The 22,365-nt window shown below is 34.1% G+C and overlaps 1 protein-coding gene across 1 annotated transcript; it reads left to right on the forward strand.

The window, feature by feature from the left end:
- Positions 1–4,678: 4,678 nt before the first annotated feature.
- On the forward strand, positions 4,679–20,983 carry LOC110466950 (cadherin-23-like). Its single transcript, XM_021523774.1, has 12 exons — positions 4,679–5,026; positions 13,129–13,276; positions 13,661–13,732; positions 13,912–14,111; positions 14,436–14,507; positions 14,956–15,036; positions 16,786–16,902; positions 17,878–18,009; positions 18,800–18,916; positions 19,141–19,228; positions 19,907–20,004; positions 20,317–20,983. The coding sequence occupies exons 2-12, from the start codon at positions 13,216–13,218 to the stop codon at positions 20,410–20,412; spliced, it is 1,134 nt and encodes a 377-aa protein (XP_021379449.1). The 5' UTR covers positions 4,679–5,026; positions 13,129–13,215; the 3' UTR covers positions 20,413–20,983.
- Positions 20,984–22,365: the final 1,382 nt, after the last annotated feature.

The raw sequence follows: 22,365 nt of genomic DNA on the forward strand, positions 1-22,365 counted from the left end.
AAAATATCAGTACACAAATATAACTTTTGAGTGGAGATATTTGAACTATATAGTGACATCTCTACGCAGTAATTCCTATTATATATAAACAAGATCTAGCAAGGGAAGAAATATCCAATTCCAAATCAAAATAATAATAATAAAGCATACAGCTAGATGTTCGATTCAAGCCAGACTGAGTATTATCTGCACCAGATGTGGCAATCAATATGTTTTCTGTTTATATTTCCTGTAAGAAACCCGTGACATTCACGGTTTGGGACAATGATAACGATAGAAAAGTGTACTAAGACTTGGCTTAGTTGTTATAATGCCATGGTGCTAAAAGCCTGGTGTCCTGACCGTGGTATCATCACAGAGTAGAAAACAATCGTACAAACAGGTGTATGTTTATATACACAGCCGACTGTCGCTGTTAGGAAACAGACACGACCACAAAAATGTTGGTATACTATGTTTCCACGAACAAAATATGGCAAAGGAAAGCACAATTATTACTATCAAAGACTGACTGACCACGTATGAAGGTTAGGTACATCCGTTATACTACTACCCGGATATTTGTGGCAATCAGATTGTTTGTCTGTTTGAGTTTAACGGCCCATTGACAACTTTGATCATTTAGTTTTAGCATGAGCGACCTTTTGAGATGTCAAAACTATAACTATATTAAAAATTAAAAACTCGTACATCTCATAAAATCATCAGAAGCGTAAGTTTAGGTAAATAAAAGTGCAGGGGGGTACAAAACTCTGGGTAAAATACGTGTAAAGATTGAAATGGAAAGATATAATGTATTAATGCCGTAAAAAGATGTAGGTTAACGGAATCATATATCATAAAACAGTTTCTTCTATGGTTACATAATGGTTCCAAGTCTATGGACGTGAGTAGCGTTTTCATGTCCGGGACATGGAAGTATTTATCATGAATGTATCTAAAATCTGTACGTGCCATTACAAGTTGCTCCGGTGTAAACTGGGAGTCACATTCGTGGCATGTATGTGGATCTTCCTATTCAGCATGAGTGAAATAAGTAGGACCAGTATCGAGTTGAAAGGGGACTACCTCCTCTGTCGTTCTCTCCGACTGGGTAGATATGGTTTTATTTTTGGTTGCCCTTAAAAAAAATGGTTGCTGGTCGAGAGTTATGATACTTACCCGACAATCAGCTGTGATAATAACCTGACATTTGTGACAATCAGTTGTAATGTTACCCCAACATAACACATTGTCACAAATATCTGGGTATCATCATAAATGATTGTTGTAGTATCATTACCGATGGCAACAAATATCTGGGTAGCATCATAAATGAGTGTCGTGGTGTCATTACCGATGGCCACAAATATCTAGGTATCATCATAAATGATTGTTGTAGTATTATAACCGATGGCCACAAATGTCTGGGAAGCATGATTGCTCTAGTATCATAACTGATGGTCACATATGTTGTGGTAGTACTACATCTTCGGCAATCAGTTATGATTCCAGCCCGATATATGTGACAACCAAGGTCGATGCTTCCCCAATCGTGTTATGAATCAGTGACAATACTACCCTATATATGACATTCAGTTGTATGTCTTATTGACATTTGTTAAAATCAGTATTTTAATGATCTGTTGTTGTCATTTACGGCAGTTCTTTTCGACAGCAATTTTTCATTAGTCTTGTTTACATTTGAATTGGCTAAGGTGTAATTTTTATCAGAAACACTGAGGAATAAATCCGACGTGTTAAAATATATAATTTTAAATTGATCCTGATAATTTTATGTCAACAGATAAAATGTAAGAGAAACAAAAAACAATTTCATTGTTTTACAATCAATCTACATTCATGTATCTATCATCATGCTAATTTTACTGTTTTCAAGTAGAGTCTTTGAATTATCAATGTTTTATTTCGTCTTCAATTTTATCGCATATCTGTTCCGATGAGGTCATACATCTCTGCTACGTCTGACCAATCACAGTGAGAGGAAACTGATAACATTTTTAGGACGTTATGTCTGGCGTTGTGTTTTGGATGAACTTTTGGTTTGTAATGGGTGGTTTCCTTACAACAATGTTTTGTCACGTCATCAAGCCGCATTATTTCGGGTTAAATTTATTGTAAGCGAAGCTATATAAAAGAGAAAACTGGTTCAAGTAAGGTGAGCGCCGTTTACCTTTTAGCAATGTACATGCTATAAGGTTTACAATTTTCGTTCAATAATTGAACAGTTTTAAGTATGTACACTTGGTTTATGTTGACAACACTAGAGGACGCTCTTTCATTGACGATAAAAAGTAAACACAAGATTCTGCTTAATCCGTGAGACAAGTAAATACAAAATACGCTTACAAACACGATTCACCTGACAAAGTATCAGTACTCTGCTGCATCCATAAACGATGAGAGAGTTATTATAATAATATCTAAATCGTGACGATGAAATACAAAGATGAAGTCGTTTTCTAATTTCATTTTTTTTCCTCGTCTTTTTTCGTTAGTGACATACTTTCTGTGATTTACTCGAGATAACGTTATTTTTTCGAGCTCAGAAGTAAAAAAGCGGGAGAAATGTATGTCTTAGTCGATAATTTTCATAGTTTTTTTGTGTGGAGAGCTAGTATGTACAGTACAGATTTTTGTTGGAATTTATTTTTAAATGATTTGCGTGAAAAAAAAAATCTTTTGTCGCCGATAGTTACAAATCTGTATGATTAAAAAGGGTTTTATACGCCCTCCAGCTTAATTTCTACACGTGGAACAATTAACACATAGATTGTCTTTCTCTTTACCTCAAGTACATGTATGCATCAACGTTAAATTCTAAATGGATAAAATTGACTCGTGGGGCAGTAAAGGCTTCCCCTTTCTATGCTTCCTGTATTGACTCACTGTTTTTAAAATAGGTAATTCCTAACATTTTCACCTGATGTTCAAATTATACCGGAAATGCGTGCACTGTTGAATGGATAATAAAATAAGCATACGTTATTGCAGTGTTGCATCGTAAAAGGCATCAGATACATTGATATCAATTGGACAGGGGACAGACTAATGAGGTATTTTCATAGGTGACTGGTTCTGTACCTTTCTCATACGGTAAGATTTAACATTCATTAAAACTCACCTCCTTTGTTCTTTTTTGTGTCTTTGTTTATTAATTAATTAATTTAGTCGTGTGAGTCACTCTATTTCAGCCAAATTCCAGCAGCGTGTAGGTTTTGGATAGCCCAGCGTTTCTGTGTAATGCTGTGGGAGGAGGGGATCTCAGCTGATATTTTAACACATCAGAACAAATTTTAAATATACTTATATGCAGCGTATGTGTCATTCTATCTGCAGTCATACGCCATCAGCGAATAGACTTTGGATAGTCAGGTGTTTCTGTACTTACCGGAACAATACCGTTAAGCAACATTAATCAAACAATCACGACATTTGGAAATATGCGCCAGCATAAACCCTCCCTCGCTATCAAACCACAATATTAACATTTGCATGGCATTGTCACTATATAGCCTCTTTGAAAGCTGTGTTGTTGATGGGACTTTAATTACCATGCAGCACGAGACACAATTCTTAGCGTATTAATACAACACTGACCGGAACTACAATATCCAATGTAAATAAACATGACGGCTGCTGAAATATCGCTGGAAATTGTGAGACTTGACAATGTCATTGTAAATTTATGTGCAAAAGAAAATAGTAAATAAAAATTATTTTTATTACAACAAAAACAAGACCAAGGTCTGCAATATCGTACAAAATGCACATCGGTTGAAATCACCAATGCCGGCAATGGAAACAATTTTAACACTCATGCAATTTATCTGAAATATCGTCTGTTACACTGCACTGATCAACAGGGGTTAGTTACAAATGTCTGAAATACACATATTCTATAGACCTACTGACACATATGGTACAGACCTACTGATATGAGTCACAGCACACATAAACATTTTAGACATTTATAACGGACCCCTGTGCTCCGTCGCAAGATCACTCACTTCAAACGATATCAGTTCCACGCGTCACGCAGCAACGGTTTCCTTAGTTTCTGATCACGACATGTCGAATAACGAGGCTGTTATAGATTCTGTACCGACTGTAGTCAGATTCCCATACAATCAACAAGTAAATTCACATCTGGATTCTTCACAAAATGAGCAAAGAGAAACTTTCGAATTAACTTCCAAAAATAACTCCCTCGTGGAGGTCAAGGTCGTATTCACGGTGTTCACTGTATTTATCCATGCGCGAAAATCTAACTTTCAGCTCAGATTTCTATTGATAAACGTAAATCACCCTATAGACATAGCATACGCAATTGTATTATAATGAATTGTGGAATAAAATCGAAGTGTTTGTTAACTTTGTTTGCCAATCAGCACGCGACAATACGCTGTTCAAACTATTGAACGAAATTGTGTGGACTGTCGATAAGGCGGGCATTTTTCATTTTAGATATAAAATATAAGTTAAAAAAGAACATAAGAGGCAGAGAAAACGTAAATATAAGTATTGAACTGTTTTTGTATGGTATTAGCGCGCATTATGTTGTTTGCTTGCAAAGCTGTGTCTTTCAAATAGATCATAAATACCATACAAAAACAGTTCAATGCTTAATTAAATCTATCAACGCTGGCTAGCTCCCGTACTTCTCTTATCTCTCCACACCTAGGTTACCTGGATTTACATGTAGACTGATCAGGGGGACACGTAACTTGTTCACATTTATCAAGCAAACACAGTACACCAATTTTCCTGTTGTCTGCCATTAGGGGTGGTTTATCAAAGAAAACTAAAAAAGAGGAATGATGTGATATACATTGCCGAATTCCTCCCGCTGAAATCTGAGTTCCCTACTACAAACACAAAGGAGTAGATTTTATGTTATAAACTTATAACCAGCTATAACACTTTGGATATACGGGTTCTAAACCTTGTTGCAGAGGAAAATACAGGATAGGTCTTACCACAAATTTCTTGGAGAGAGAATACAGGAAAACATTGGGATTGACAGGTATGGATTCATTTTCTGTGATGTCATTCACGTTTTATACAAATGAATGATCACGTTTCACACAAATGAAGGAGAAAATAATCATATCTTGCTTCTAACAACAATGAAAGCACTACTTATTTCTGTTGAATTGTTTTCAGTGTATACTGTGGTACTTGCAATTATAGTTATTTATACATATCATTACTAGAGTAATAGTTGGATAAAGGTTCACATATTTACATGTATAATTTTGAAAATAAACATGGATATATATGTAAACTGATAAAAAAGCTCTTATGCATCATTATAAAAATAAACTTTACTAATGTACTCAAAACATGGTCCTCTGCAAGCTGCACTTGAAGACATTTGTTACCTGTGTTGCAAATATGACTTTAAGTGATTACATTCACTCAATTAGTATGTGACAAGGTACACGATGCTAAATTGGAATAAGACATTAAGTTAACTTAAGTGTGTAGCTTTACCTTAGGATGAATACATATATACCTGAAAATAGCGTAACGATTATTTTACATAACCAAACGGAGAACGTATTATAAAGAGCGGCATGTATTCAAAGTTAGACTTTGATCACAACGCGGAAGTGACAATGTGTGTATGTGTCTGCTCTGTTGAGAATTCTCACATATAAACGACAGTTAATGTCTTATTTCTGTTAATCAGGATTCTATATTTTAACACTGTAAAATATACCACTTTCTCTTGATTGTTTACACACAGTGGATATTCCATATAAAAGTTGTAATTGTAAATTTACTTATATATTGCAAAAATCCCAATCTAAAAAGCATCGCACTGCCCTTATACAATTAACACTGACACAATAGAATACTTTATTTTCAGGCGGACAGTCGATGAAAACAAAATCCGAGTCTGTTCGAAATTATGAGATGTGACAAATGCTCTAATTTGACTTAGAAAAAGATTTAAATATTGTATAACCGTGCTGTAGTGTGTTTACAAAACATATTTGAATATTGTATTTTTGTGCACTTGTGTGTTTTTAAAAAGTCATTAAAACTTCTTTTTTATGCTCTAATTTTTATGTTTTTAAAACAGATGTCGATATTGTTGTTTCCGTGACTATTGCATAGTCGTGCTGCAGTGTTAAAACACGTGGTTCCAACAATATTTCATTATTTAGACCTCTCAGGAATGTTATACATTACCTTTGAAACGAAGACTCAAGATTCGTTTTAAGTAATATAAGCAATCGGAGTTGACTACAATCGCTATCGCTATAGTGCTATAAACTGGTTCTTCGTTTGCCAAATATTGATCAATTTACAATACTATCACCTCTCAAATTGCTTGATGTCCGGTGTCGTCGGTATTAAGACAAGTCTTTGTATACACAATTGACGTCCATTTGAAAAGGATGACTGTCAGTCTGATGAGAAACGTAGAAAACCACACGAAGACTTTTATTACTAAATATTTACCAGTGTTTAAGGATAAAGTAAACAGGTTTAGTGTATGAGCCGAATTGAGATAATACACCACAGTGGAAATTGGAATTTCTATCGAACACAAGACAAATGTGTAAACTCACTTCTAGTGATATATATTAGTAATACATTTGTGAAAATATAACAGATCGCTACTACTTTACGTACACAACAGTATGCTAATTTATTATACTAATGAAGAAGATCCTGATACAAACTGCGTCCGGCTTGATCATGGTTTATACATTGTCAATACCATTGATATTTCAGACATAAGAAGAAATTCCGACAAAATTAATAAAGAAACTATAAAATGGAGTTCCGAGTCTTACATTATCATAATCATTCGGAATAATTATGTGTTTGGTAATGTAAACAAGTGTATATCTTGTGCGCTACTCAGTTTATAAACCCGTGTTACTATTTATGTAGCTGATGTTATAACCTTTGAATTCTGACGTAACAGATTGATTTATCATAATGTCAAATCATAAAGATAGACGTTACGTCATCAACTTCAGAATGGTGTCGTTGAACACTTAACCACTGCCAGAGAAATGTTTATAATTGTCACTATTTTCGCATAGAAAAAATATCATGGTATAATGAATCTTATATGAATAGTTTGCTCATCCAATAATATCTATATGTCACCAAAAACATCTTAAACATTAAACGACAATATACAAAAATATGTTGAAATCTTATTAATACACCCGATATCTAAAGGTAGCTGTTACTCAGATATGGGTACCAACAATGTAATAAAAACACATACAGCCCGCCTAGCTGCTTTCTGAATTAGTCATAGCTGATAACGTTATGAATTTCACAAAGCCTTGCGATACATTTCACGTATAGCTCGGTAAAGCCGCAGACAAGTTGTTAACCGTATACTTAGCTGTATAAGTGACTGGGTAGAGGCATTGCTGTGGGACCTTACATAGATAGCTAATGGGACATGTATCAACACATTCCCTCCCTTCGCGAATAACCTTTTTCTGAATATCACATAAACAGGAGACATATTTCCTATCTTATATACCATGGAAATGCAACATTTAGATTTAATTTTACCATATGAAAGGTTAACTTCAAATCAGTATGTATTACTATAAATAATGACCTTTGGAGTTTAAAGTTCCTGCAAATGAATGCTATGGACATATAAAGTATAGTGCTCGATGGATACTGCCGGAAAGTAAAAGAAGGGAAGTGAGAAAAGGAAGCAATATATCCGAAGACCAAGAGTTACTATTGGAGCATATAGATTACCCCAAGTTCTAAATATTTATAAGAATTGAAAAACGGATATTTGAAACATTATTTTGTTGTGGCTACAGTTGTGTGACCGCACAACGCATCAAAAATACCGTGCGCACACCGTGCATACATCGTCCACACATGGTGCGCACATAACCTTTTTCTGAATATCACATAAACAGGAGACATATTTCCTATCTTATATACCATGGAAATGCAACATTTAGATGTAATTTTACCATATGAAAGGTTAACTTCAAATCAGTATGTATTACTATAAATAATGACCTTTGGAGTTTAAAGTTCCTGCAAATGAATGCTATGGACATATAAAGTATAGTGCTCGATGGACACTGCCGGAAAGTAAAAGAAGGGAAGTGAGAAAAGGAAGCAATAGATCCGAAGACCAAGTGTTACTATTGGAGCATATAGATTACCACAAGTTCTAAATATTTATAAGAATTGAAAAACGGATATTTGAAACATTATTTTGTTGTGGCTACAGTTGTGTGACCGCACAACGCATCAAAAATACCGTGCGCACACCGTGCATACATCGTCCACACATGTACATGGTGCGCACAACTGGGCGATTTAACAATCGTTCGCCCCGTTGTGCGCTTCTCTCCGCACATCTGTGCTATTTTGTACAATTTGTTGATCAATATTACGGAATGAAAAAAAATATGGAAGGCTTGTATGCAATAATGTAGATTGTATTTATTATTGTAATTTCTCAATACAATAATTAACATTATGTACAATTTTACAATGCATGTAACACAGTATTACAGTGACCGTTAGGCTGTCAAGAATGGATTTGGCTCCTAGATAGGTAACAGAACAGGTAAATAACAATTTGATGAGTGACCGGAGTGTTACCTGGCCTGTGCCTGACACATATAGCTGCTATGTGATACCGTATGACAGTTATGAAATCACAACAGGACGTTTAGTATTTGTTATTTGCATTCGTTTCGATTAATAGCTCTCCTTCACCTGGTTTTCATACCTTGGCGAGTTACGTAAGTGCCCCGGGCGGGGGAAAACTACGGTCGAGGTACAAAGTGGCTATGTTTACCTGTGTTGCCGAGACTGTGTTGTAATTTTACATGTGTACATTAAGGTCGTTTAAAAAACAGAACAAACCATTTCTAAAGTATAGACAGAAAGATAAGCTTATAGTTGTAGCTAAATATAGAAACGTACTAAACAATCAAGTTTATATGTTTAAACACCAAACCGTATATATTGTTAAGCCATTCCTCAATTTACACCAACCACGATTGTTATCGCACAACGTTCGTCGATCGTCCGCACAAGTGTGCGCAAGCAATGATCGTCCAAATTTTTATCGTTCGCACTTCATGCACACATCGTGCGCACACCGCACATCGTGTAACGTTGTGCGATCCCACAACTGTACCTAAAGTTTCTTATTTTCTCTTAGTTTCTTTCACAAAGACTGGCTGTGACATACTCTTCCCGCAACTCCAGTATTGCCACTAACTCAGAGGATAAAATTAGGGGATAAAAAGATCAATCCCATGGATTTTTTTTTTTTTAAAGGTGTGATAATATTCCCTTAAAACATTTGATCCTATCGGGTTAACTCTGAAAATAGAAGATTTTTTGTAAAGCTTTTGATGTTTTTACTCAGCTCGGTTAAAGCTCTTTTGCAAAAAGATCAATCCTTACGGGTCCCTACCCCTTTAATCAAATATACACAAAAAATATTGCACTTCATATATAATCAATTGCTACCTGTGTTATCATTTTGCTTCAAATGTTCATGGTGTCTACGGTGTTTAATACGACCTGGTTACTTTCCAGTGGTTTGCAAACGTTGCTTTGTGTGTGATACGTTTTCTGTGATTCATTTAATGACATTTAAACATGTAATTGACACAACAGCGTGTTATATACAGTAATCATAAATGAGATTAATTATGAGAAAACCATCATGTTAAGAAAAAATTGATTCATTCTTCATAGGACTTTCCTTATCACCAATAACAATATCACGTACATGTAAACACGTTTCCTAGCAAATTGAAATTGAAATCCGTGTCTTGAGAAGCACAAATGTAAGTTAATCGAGGTAAATGTTGAATATTAACCATCTGTAAATAATCTGTCAATCCCACGTTAAGAGGAAGAATCTGAACATGTTGATGTGTGTGTGACACGTTTTCTGTTTTTCAATTTATGACATTTAAACATGTCATTGACACAACAACAGATACGCCACAGTATTCCTAAATAAGATCAAGGAAATGAAAATAAATCAATAATCATTTCATTGACGTATCTATCGGGAAATCATCCTGTTAAAAAAAATATTCTTCAAAGGATCATTCTCATCACAAATAACAATATCACCTATATACATGTAAATACGTTTCCTAGCAAATTGAAATCCGAGATAAATGTTTAAGATTAATACATCTTGAAATAAACTGTCAATCCCAGGGAAAGAGGAAGTATGTGGACATGGACAAAGACACGACAACAGGTTTAACATAACATTGCTGTATAAGTAGCAATGACAGTGACGTATTTTGGTCGTGGGGGATATTTTTTGTACCATATATAAGCCGTTTTAATGTAAAAAAAAATTCCTTATGAAATCAATATATTCATGACGAAGTGGACAAAGTGGGCATCATATTTGAAAATATATATTACTTTTTGGCGTTAAAGATAACACATTTGTCATTCTGAAATCAGTGCCCATACAACAAAAGCCAGCTTCAGAGGACAGGAGATAGTATCTTTTTTTATAACTTACCTTTTTAGCGTTTTTAATGTGGCAACCATGGATTTCACTAGTTTGGAACATGTGGGAAAGTATGTTTACTCATTTTCATTACTGTTCTACAATTGCAATGACAAGTAGTTAACGTATGTGTCTGTAGTATGACTACGCTCTATATGTATAACTCTACCGTCTACTTGTATTTCTCAGACATTGTTATTGTGGGGATCAGGCCATTTCTACTCTACACCACTACTAAAGCTGGAATGTTTCTGAAGATGTTTTTATTTTGATTTCAGCACATTTGTCTCGTTTGAAATATAAAACATCCTAATTATGAACACAACCGCTAAATACTTCAGAATCTACAGCAGTTGTCATCTTTTTACATTTATACTCACAGTAGCTATACAGCGATGATCAGGTTAATGCTATTTCACGTATAGTCGTTTGGTTTATGTTCTTAAATTCTGTATCTAAAACGATAATCATTCAATGTTATTTTCTGGTATAATTTTGTGTTTATCTTCTTACATTCTGTATCTACAGCGATAGTCATTTGTAAGCTATTTCCGGTATAGTTGTGTTTACTTTTTCGCTTTCTGTATCTACAGTGATTATCAGTTTTAGGTCATTTCAAGTATCTTTTAGTGTTAACCTTTACACCTTCTGTATCTATAGTGATTATCATTTTAGGCTATTTCTGGAAAAGTTGTGTGTCGACTGTTTTTAATTAACGTGTTTATAGCAAATATCATGTATAGGCTGTTCCACGTATACATTTATAAGTGGTTTGTTTACCTTGTTCCATTCAGTACCTACAGCGATTATCATTTTATACTATTTCTGGTATAGTCGTTTGTTTACCTATTTTGATTTTCTAAATCTACAGTTGTTATCATTTGAGGCTTTTTCTGTTATGGTTGAGTGTTTATCTTTTTCACCTCTCGTATCTGCAGATATAATCATTTTAATGCTATTTTTGGTGTAGTTGTGTAATTACCTGTTTTGATTTGTGTAATTACTAGACTCTGTGAAGCTAGTACTGGGTTCTTTTTCAAAACTGGCGTTCAAATTGAGCTAAACAGATCACTTGACATAACTTCACATTCCTCGTGTTCACATTCCTCGTGTTTATAGTGTCAATCCAAATGTTATTGCTAACAAAATATGCTACATATATATTCCTTGTATGGTAAAAATTTTTTTTTTTTCTGAAACCGCTAACGTTTATTTACAACGCTTTAAATGAAGTGCAATCTCTTTGAAAATTTGCCATTTATCTACCTGCATGTAAATTATTGCGAAATTCATCAATGATTGATCTTGTAGTAATATTAACACCATACTCAGTCACTTATTCAGATTCCTACACATGGCTAAATAAAAGGTGTGTTCCAACCTATAATGTTCTAATAGGTCGTATTATACCTATCTGTTCAGTTTGAAATCGTACTTCTACTTGATGGAATACCTGACCTGTCTACAATTGAGACTTACCCACCTGACACGCCAGAACCTTCGTAAAGTATACTTGGAAGCTTGTCCCTTATTCTTTTGTTTTCTGACACCCTTGATGACATGTCAATTTTGTCAGTTTCTCAGTAAAACTGTAGTGGAAATACAAACTACAACATAAGGTCTATCTGTATTGGAAGTTCGAAGTTAGGTTCAAAGATTTGAATAAGAACAGGTGCAAGATAAGAAATATTCTTCAGCCACAATGTGGTTGGCTACGTGAATTGCTCCAAACTGACGGAGCTGATGTTATGAAGCTGGATGGTTATCTCAGAACACCCTACATCTGAATGTGACTATGAGGTCTGTGTGAATCGCAACTCAGCAGAATTATTACGTGATCAGATTCGTTCCAGACATAAAACTCAAACAAAGTACAATGTCTGGATCAAATATGACAGTAAAGATACTGATGATCATGTACACATATTATTGTTGTCAGTGTCCAGCTGGTAAAAGAACAGTAGGCATTTGTATACAAACAGCACGTATATTTTATCATTTTGGATAGATGTTTCACAACAGGACACAATATCCATGCTTATAAAACAAAATATTCAAAAAAGTATGTGTATGTAGTTTTTGTCTTGAAGGCGAAGTGTCACGAATGTGAGACATAGGTAATTTTTTTTACACTTTGTCTTTGTCTTTGTTTGAGATGTTTTATATAATTTTAGTAGTTTTACGAGAATTCCTGAAGTATACAATCCATCTCACTTTATCACAAGAATCCCTTTAATTAAAAAAACACAATGCCAAGACATATTGTCAACTTGACCTCAACATCTTCAATGTACATCTATGAGTGTACATATTAGTACGTTACTATGTTTCCCGTGACAGCGAGTCTAGGAAAAGTCAAACTAGCAACAAACAAGAGTTATGTTAAGGGAACTGCCTAAAAAGCACATTGGTTTTTATTTTAATGATGTTAACGTCAACAGTCTATTCCTTGAATATATATATATATACATATTAAGGTCACATATCACGATATTTAACGTAGAAACCTCTCTTCTGATGTAATCTTAACGAAGTGATCGCAGGATAATCAGATTTTCGTTTTTTATTTCTTATTTTTCATGAATGCATTTTCATTTCTCATACAGCATAATACGTCACACCAACATGTGTGGGTGAGCAGCGAACACACTGACAAGAAATCAATACCTCCGGCAGTCACGCCTTCCCGAGTCATGGCCGTTTCGTCATGGATAGTGATTGTTATCTGTTTCCCACCTATCCTCGTTAACATTGGTATGTACCACTGTTCCATTGCAACACTACAAATATGTGTGCTTGTAATATACTGATTGGGAAAAAAACAAGTTCCGAAATAGTTACACACTTTGTTGGGGCGTAATGTAATTTGGAATGGACTAGTAAATACTTAGGGAGGACTGATAAAAAGAACGAATTTTCCAAATTAGTTGCATTCGTGCAATGCTTTCCTTATTTCAATTGCCACTCTGTTTATTTGAACCCTTCGTAATGTTTATTTGAACCCTTCGTAATTTTCATTGCAGTTTCAGAAAATCTGAAAATGTCCTAAGGATTGGATAGATAGTCATTACACTTACTAATGTTACAAAATAACTTTGTAAAGAGGTTAAAAATGGAGAACTCACTATTATATTACAGTCAATGGGAATTGTGTTGAGAGCCTCCAGGGAATATATCCTGCTCTCGTTCGTATCAGCGAAATAGAAAATGGTAAGTTTTTCTTGTTTGAAGATGACATACATTAAATGTAGCAATATAGCAACATTTCTCAGCAATCTTGTTTACTGATTACCGGTTCATATTATTAACGTTTACCCTTAGTCTGTTTGACATTGTTTTTGTCACTAAGCGTCAAAGGTCGAAGATAATTGTCTTATTTTGTTTTACAGACACTGTCCTTCTGAACACAACAACCTCACCAACGTTGATTTGGAACTTCACTCTTAGTGAGGTTGACAACGCAGTGAACATTGACAAGGCGCTGGAACAGGACCTGTTTGAGAACTTTATCAATATTTCAAAGTCTGACACGCATGTTGAAGTCAAGCTTCTTAAACCACTCAACACAGACTATTTCTGTAAAATTTATGTATGTAAATCATGGATTGTCATTATGAATTAAATATGTAATTAGTCATAAGAATAGGATTTTTGTTGCATTGAATTATATATCCCAAAGGGTTATTTGAAATTAGTAATTAAATGTATAATTAGCTATCTGTACAGGGTAATTGGTAATACTTAGTTAAATGTTATAATTATGTATATGAAATAATTGGTTTTTCCAACTGGATAATTGGCAATAATTAGTTAAATGTAATAATTATTAAACTGTAGAAACCCCTTATTTTATTCAATGGTTTCAAAATTGATAATAAAAGTTAAAACAAAATTGACATAATTTATTTTACAGAATAAGCAACTGAACTCATTTATCATTGGTATAACCTGTAAAGATCCTGGGAATTCTGCACCCATACCTCTGGTAAGTATTGATTATACATCTCCTTGTATCATGACGTCCCGATAAGAACGTTTCAGTTGACTCTCTTTCCTTTACCCTTTTAACTATCAATGTACAGAAAAGAGAAATGTTAACACACACTTAAATGAAAACCTATCATTTATTTGTTTTGAGGAGGCTTCATAGAGTACCCCATTACAGCTTCTATAAATCAAAAGAGATAAATGTATAACAAAGGATTTTTTATTTATTTGAACGTTATCTTGTACTGGAATTTGAAATCTAAGGACCAATATCAAAGCCAACCTACAGGTGATCAACGAGGTGTCACTCTGATTTAGAATTACTTTTCTAAATATGTCTTTGATCTGCCTAACTGGTTGTATGTTTAAAATTGTCTAAATTTATATTTCAGCATTCATTAGAAATGATCATAAGCATTTATGTAGTTGACTTGAAAATGTTTCAGAGTTTTACGGTGAGCAACCTCGAAGTGGATGAATTCAAACCTGAGTTCAGGATACAACCTTTAACCATAACCATACCAGAGGTAAGATCATAATCTCTTACAATAACCATACCAGAGGTAAGATCATAACCTCTTACGATAACGATACCAGAGGTAAGATCATCATCTCGTACAATACTGATACCAGAGGTAAGATCATCATCTCTTACAATGACGATACCAGAGGCAAGATCATCATATCTTACAATAACGATACCAGAGGTAAGATCATCATCTCTTACAATGACGATACCAAAGGTAAGATCATCATCTCTTACAATGAAGATACCTGAGGTAAGATCATCATCTCGTACAATAACGATACCAGTGGTAAGTTCATCATCTCGTACAATAACGATACCAGAGGTTAGACCATAACCCCTTTTAATAACGATACCAGAGGTAAGATCATCATATCTTACAATAACGATCCCAGAGGTAAGATCATCATCTCTTACAATAACGATAACAGAAGTAAGATCATCATCTCGTAAAATAACAATACCAGAGGTAAGATCATCATCTCTTACAATGACGATACCAGAGGTAAAATCATAACCCCTTTCAAAACGATACCAGAGGTAAAATTATAACCTCTTACAATAACGATACCTGAGGTAAGATCATCATCTCGTACAATAACGATACCTGAGGTAAGATCATCATCTCGAACAATAACCATTCCAGAGGTAAGATCATCATCTCTTACAATAACGATAACAGAAGTAAGATCATCATCTCGTACAATAACGATACCAGAAGTAAGATCATCATCTCGTACAATAACGATACCTGAGGTTAGACCATAACCCCTTTCAATAACGATACCAGAGGTAAGATCATAATCTCGTACAATGACGATATCAGAGGCAAAATCATCATCACTTACAATAACGATACCTAAGGTAAGATCATTATCTCGTACAATAACGATACCAGAGGCAAAATCATCATCTCTTACAATAACGATACCAGAGGTAAGATCATCATCTCGTACAATAACGATACCAAGGTAAGTTCGTCATCTCTTACAATAACGATACCAGAGGTAAGAGCATAACCTCTTTCAATAACGATACCAGAGGTAAGAGTATAACCTCTTTCAATAACGATACCAGAGGTAAGATCATCATATCTTACAATAACGATACCAGAGGTAAGATCATCATCTCTTACAATAACGATACCAGAGGTAAGATCATAACCTCTTACAATAACGATACCAGAAGTAAGATCATCATCTCTTACAATAACCATTCCAGAGGTAAGATCATCATCTCTTACAATAACGATAACAGAGGTAAGATCATCATCTCGTACAATAACGATACCAGAAGTAAGATCATCATCTCGTACAATAACGATACCTGATGTTAGACCATAACCCCTTTCAATAACGATACCAGAGGTAAAATTATAACCTCTTACATTAACGATACCTGAGGTAAGATCATAATCTCGTACAATGACGATATCAGAGGCAAAATCATCATCTCTTACAATAACGATACCAGAGGTAAGATTATCATCTCGTACAATAACGATACCAAGGTAAGTTCGTCATCTCTTACAATAACGATAACAGAGGTAAGAGCATAACCTCTTTCAATAACGATACCAGAGGTAAGAGTATAACCTCTTTCAATAACGATAGCAGAGGTAAGATCACCACCCCTTTTAATTGTGATATCCAAGGTAATATCACAACTTCTTACACTGATATCCAAGGTTATTATGTTTGTCACAAAAATGATCCTGTATTAATACATGTGGTATTTTTTTTGCCTTTAGAGTTCACCTATTGGTACAACCCTATTGCTTATCAATAACACCCTGAAGGATGAGGACTGTCCACCTAACTTCGGACTAAACACCATCCGACTCACTAACTATACCATTGACCCACAGGTATCTCACTTCATGTTGTCATATCTCTCAAACATAAAGCGTAGTGAATTTCAAATGTTTTGTACAAGATAGGAATGTTTCAAATGATAAAATCACTTTCCACAAGTGGTCTCTTAATACAGGTTAACTTATATATCACTACCATGGGGAACATTAAGCTTGGTCTCTAAACACAGATGGTCTCTAAATAAAGGAGGTAACGTGGGTAGATTTATCAAAGAGTGATCAAAATTGAAGAGTGAAATAAAAGCCAAAAATATATCTGATCAAGTAAAATAAAAAGATGAGTCAAGGAACGGGGCGAAGTGCTTATGTGATACAAATCAGGACTCAAGAAATGATAAAACGAGGGAACGTCGGTTCTATTAAGTGGTTAAAAATGTAGAGTTTATGCGTTTGACAACAATTATTTCTTCATTTCAATTGCATACAAAATGGCATGTAAACGTTTAACAAGTCGTCTTAAAGCGGTTCACAAATTATTACCCGTGGTTATAGGGCCTTTGCAACCAGCCAATACCTTTCTGACCTCCCTTGGGAGCATACAACCGGAGCTGCCATTTCGGCGCTAACAGCTAGCATTGCACAATTCTAGCACTGCCCAACCATGTACTCATCTATAGCTGAGTAGACTGGAACAAGCGGAGTAAAGTATCTTGCTCAAAGATACAACAAAATGCCGTACCGTGACTCGAACCCTTCGGTCACGGCCTCCGTGTAGCCAACATCGAAAACACGTTTTATAACAATTATAATAATTCGAACATGTTAGAAAGGTTGAAATTTACATATCTACTTCTGACACTAAACTACCACTGACCACAAACGTTCCTTGTTAGGAAATTTACGTTCTGGTTACTGTGGTCACAAGATCAGGTGTGTGTCTTATACTACCTGTGTGTATTTGTAACAAGTGTAATAGAATGATATTCGAAACTGTAAATGTTTGATGATGAATCCACTTTTGATTGGAAGGTTAACGGGATAGGCGTCGTGGAGATCAGGCTTGGAAGTGTTGGGGACGTCGTTTTGAAACAGAAAGTAGACTTTGACAAGGAGTATGCTGTAAGACGGCCGGTGTACTTCATGGTTAACGTGAGAGTAACTGTAAGTATAACTAAGTAACGTTTAGTAAGGTATTGATGGCGAAAGGTTTTGGTGTATTTGTTACATTTGAATGTTCAAAACGTTATTTAAACACACTTTAGTGTAGGTGCGCCAATGACTAGTCAAACATTTTTCGTACACTAAACTATCATACAAATTAATTTTACATATAATATATCAATGATAATTTTGAACCCATTATTTAAAGGAAATGCAACACTAATATTTATAAAACATATACTTGTGTCAGCGTGTATTATGATAGTTATGCTAGGGTTTGGTTATGTATGAACTAGTGTCATATTGTATTGATATTAACTATGTATAATACATATGAGTGCTAGGTTATAATATATAAATAGAATGGTGTTAGATTATTTATATATACTGGTGCCAATTTATGTATATAATAGTGTTAGGATATATATATATGATGATGTCAGGTCATATATATCAATATATACTAGTATCAGATTATAAGTAGGCTTATGTAACATTATCAACATGATTATAATACATTGTATTACACTGTTTATTTTTCGAGGATCCACAGAATCAACGCATAATTAAAAGTATACTGTTTATTTTTCCAGGATCCAGAGAATCAACATGGCTATTATTTTAAACTGCTTAGTATTCCAAGATCAAGAGAATCAACATTGTTATACTATTACTCTGTTTATTTTTCGAAGATCCATAGAATCAACGTGTATGTAATAGTACACTGTTTATTATTCCAGGATCCACAGAATCAACGTGTATGTAAAAGTACACTGTTTATTATTTACAGGATCCACAGAATCGTTTAACAACGACAACACTTCGAATAAATATCAAGGATGTGAACGACTTACCTCCTGCTTTTGACGAGTTTACTTATAAATCTCATACAAGCATTAAATACAGAGTAAGTTTAAATCTGGTTTTATAAGGTTATTACAAGAGGCATGGCATAATGCTATACCACAATGTATATTTATTTTCGTTTTTCTTATTGCTATAACGTTTTACCAATTTCTGATGATGATTTTTAAAAGTTTGATTTTTTTTACAAATGCACGTTAATGTAATTGACGTCCGGATATAAAATGGTAACCTATGTAATGTTTATTTTATTGTTACGCTGTTTAGGGAAAACTGACAGTAACCCCGTCTGCTATTCATGCTGTCGACCAGGATCCCACCATCAATTGTTCAGTCATATATAGTCTCGTCCAGAGTAAGTAAACAGAAATAATTCTCAAAATGGGATCACTAGCACAATTTATCATAAGACTTTAGATAACTAATTGATTTTTACATTATTTTATCTTTTTATTTGCAAAGTGATCGCCATGCGTTAATGTTAAAAGACCGCTCTGTTTATATTTGAATATTTTTCACAAATACCATTCGGTATGGATAGCGTATTTCATTAGAATAACCTATCCGTTTGTTATACAATATTACAGACCAAATGTATCAGATCCATGTCAATAGTATAATGTACATACTATCACAAACCTGTAACCTATATAGACTAGTATCATCGCCATCAAGTCGAAGCTTTATCAAGCAAAATTTCAAAGTTAATTCTATTTCATCAAGGCAATTGAGTGTACTAGTATTTGGAAATTTCATGTTTAAAACAATATCATAATATAAGAAAGAAAATGCCATATTCGAGTACACAGTTAGTTCTTGCTGTATGCAAAATGTCGATTTTATGAATTTTGACTGTGTTGTCCTTTACTGCATCCTGTTTTCTCATTTGAGTATTTATAGAAACATTGACAACTAGGAAATGCTTTTATACCACAGCTATCCTTATATTATCTGTGTATACAATTAAATATTACCATCCCCACCCACTTCTCTCTCTTTTATTAAAAAAAAGGTTTTTCGTTTTTCTGACAAGGTGGGCCGTTAATCCAATCTTTTGACATCGATTCTACCACTGGAGAATTAAGTCAAATCCAGGATGTCGTATCCGTTGCAGAAGTAATCCAAATACAGGTATAGTTACCGTTATATCTACTTTTCGTTCATGTATTGATGTATTATACATATATCAACACATGAGCAATGTTAAAAGGAAATTGATATTTATTGTAAACAAACCACATTTGACTGTTAAGAGTTTCTCATATATCTGTATAACATTTCATTTCCTTCTATGCAACAGCAACACTGATACAAATGTGATCGATGATGTGAAATAGATCTACCCATTTTCATATAAAGTGCATTCTAAATTTAAATCATACTAGAACTCTAAAGCAAATAATAAATTAGTTTTGTACTTTCTCTTTTCTCTATTTAATGCAGGCAACAGAGAACTGCCCTGACACGACCACACAACTCTCGCGGACTGTTCCTCTGTTGATTACTCTCAATGACGATACAGTGCCCGTAGGCAAATGAAAGAAGTAATGCTCATATACAACCAAGTCAATTAGATTATAAAAATCATTTTTGCTTATATCTAGTTTAATAGTGAACACACCAATATTGATGTGAAATAGGAATGTTTCATTCCTGGTTCACAAGGTGATGTCAGAAATAAAGGTGTAATATAATTATATTGGGTGATAATTTCATGTTTCTCTTGTCCCGTATGTTAAAGCCGGTTTTCGAAATACTTATGAAAAAGGCCATTTTAAATGGCTAGATAAGAAAATTCAATATCTAGCGTTGACAATGTCGTCATATGCCATTTTGACATGACTAACTAATTGTTATTTTACATACCATTTATTCAAGAACATATATATATATATATATATATAGGGGTTGTTTTCGTACTTACGTCTTAATCAGAAAACGGTTGATTGATTTGTCATTGTCAAATCTATAGCATAGTTACTGTAAGCTTTTTTTTAAAACTAGCTCTCTTACTACAAATTTGAACATATAGCGTATAAATTGAGAAAAAAACTCGCTGAGGTAGCAGAATACAGTAGAAATGGCCCGACTCTGATAAACAAGGCACATGTCGAGGAAATGTAAACACAGCAGATTTACCCTACACAACACATGTATACATGTATATATATTTGTAAACTGCATTACATTTACAGAACATAAAAAGTACTGAGAAGTGTATAAACCTCTTTTTTCTATTGATGTCACTTGTGTAAAAACCATGGTTACGACATAAAAAATTACCAAAAAATGCCAAAAATTGCTATTTTTGACCCAAATTTGACCCCCGCCACTAGTAATTGTTTTCCTAGGTTCTGTCTGAAATTAAAGATTACCTCCCTGGTTGCAGAATTATCTGGGTCCCAGTAAAGTTGTAAAACTTGATTTTTTGCAATTTTGCGTCGTGTGCTGTTTTCAAAATTTTACCTCCTGTAAAGCTAGCTTTTCATGTGTAGGCACCCTTTCGGCTTATGGCCAAAATTTTATTCTCGAACCAAAAAATCTTATTTTTTTACAAATGTGAAGCCCACATAGCCCACTTCATCATGCTTATACCAATTTTAGTACAGTTTTATTTTTATAATTTTTTTTAGCCATTTAACAAAAATATCACCCATGGCCACAACCCTCTTCTGTATACTGCTACTTTACAATATTTGACAACTTACCTCATAAATCATTTAAAAAATAACACAATTACCCGTAAATTGTGCTTTGGATACTCGCCGATCTTAATAAAAACATGTTGTATTAATAAATTGCAGAAATCTCTTATTTACTACAGTAAATCAAACATATGTATTTCTAATGATAGATAGCTATATATATAACAAGAGGAAGAACCCTTTATCAAATAATTTGCGAATATCTATCCACAACAAATACTAAGCGGTCGTTGTTCTCCGTGAATGCATACTCTCCCGAAGATATCGTTAGAAGTACAACTACAATTAAATACAAATTAGCGAACATTCAATGGTTTGTGATAAATTTGGAAAATTGTTAAGTATCTCATTTACTCTATTTGATCAATGACTGTAATAAATTGTAGGAACAGATTTCCATTATTACAATGAAACACTGTATAATGTAGAGGGTCTCTTCGTCAAATAGGTGCTTAAGTTCTATTAGTATTTGTGTTGAGACCTTGTTGTATTTTTGCTGACGTTCCAGTAATATTTTTTTAGACAGACATACATTCTTTCTTCCCCCTTGTGGAGATTTGAAGTAGATTGAGATCAATTACCAGCTAGGCAATACCCAGAGCTTCGTGTATGTACGTGTATATATATACTCATGTGTAACACAGGGAAAACAATCTTGCCCTTGGATTATCAGGAACATTATAGCGGAGAACACTCCAAAGTACTAGTATTTATTAACATTAATTAAGATGTACAATAGAGCTGATGGGACAATGATGATGTAATACTTTTGACTGAATTAATTAAA

This window comes from Mizuhopecten yessoensis, unplaced genomic scaffold (genome assembly GCF_002113885.1).
Source record: "Mizuhopecten yessoensis strain PY_sf001 unplaced genomic scaffold, ASM211388v2 scaffold11149, whole genome shotgun sequence".
NCBI lineage: Eukaryota > Metazoa > Mollusca > Bivalvia > Pectinida > Pectinidae > Mizuhopecten > Mizuhopecten yessoensis.

What these genes read in the sequence shown, in the direction of transcription:
- LOC110466950 (XM_021523774.1), top strand. Translation starts at nt 13,216, where the DNA reads ATGGCCGTTTCGTCATGGATAGTGATTGTTATCTGTTTCCCACCTATC. An exon ending in ACCTATCCTCGTTAACATTG is followed by an intron (nt 13,277 to 13,660) that starts GTATGTACCACT and finishes ATTATATTACAG; the next exon opens with TCAATGGGAATTGTGTTGAG. An exon ending in CAGAAGTAATCCAAATACAG is followed by an intron (nt 20,005 to 20,316) that starts GTATAGTTACCG and finishes TATTTAATGCAG; the next exon opens with GCAACAGAGAACTGCCCTGA.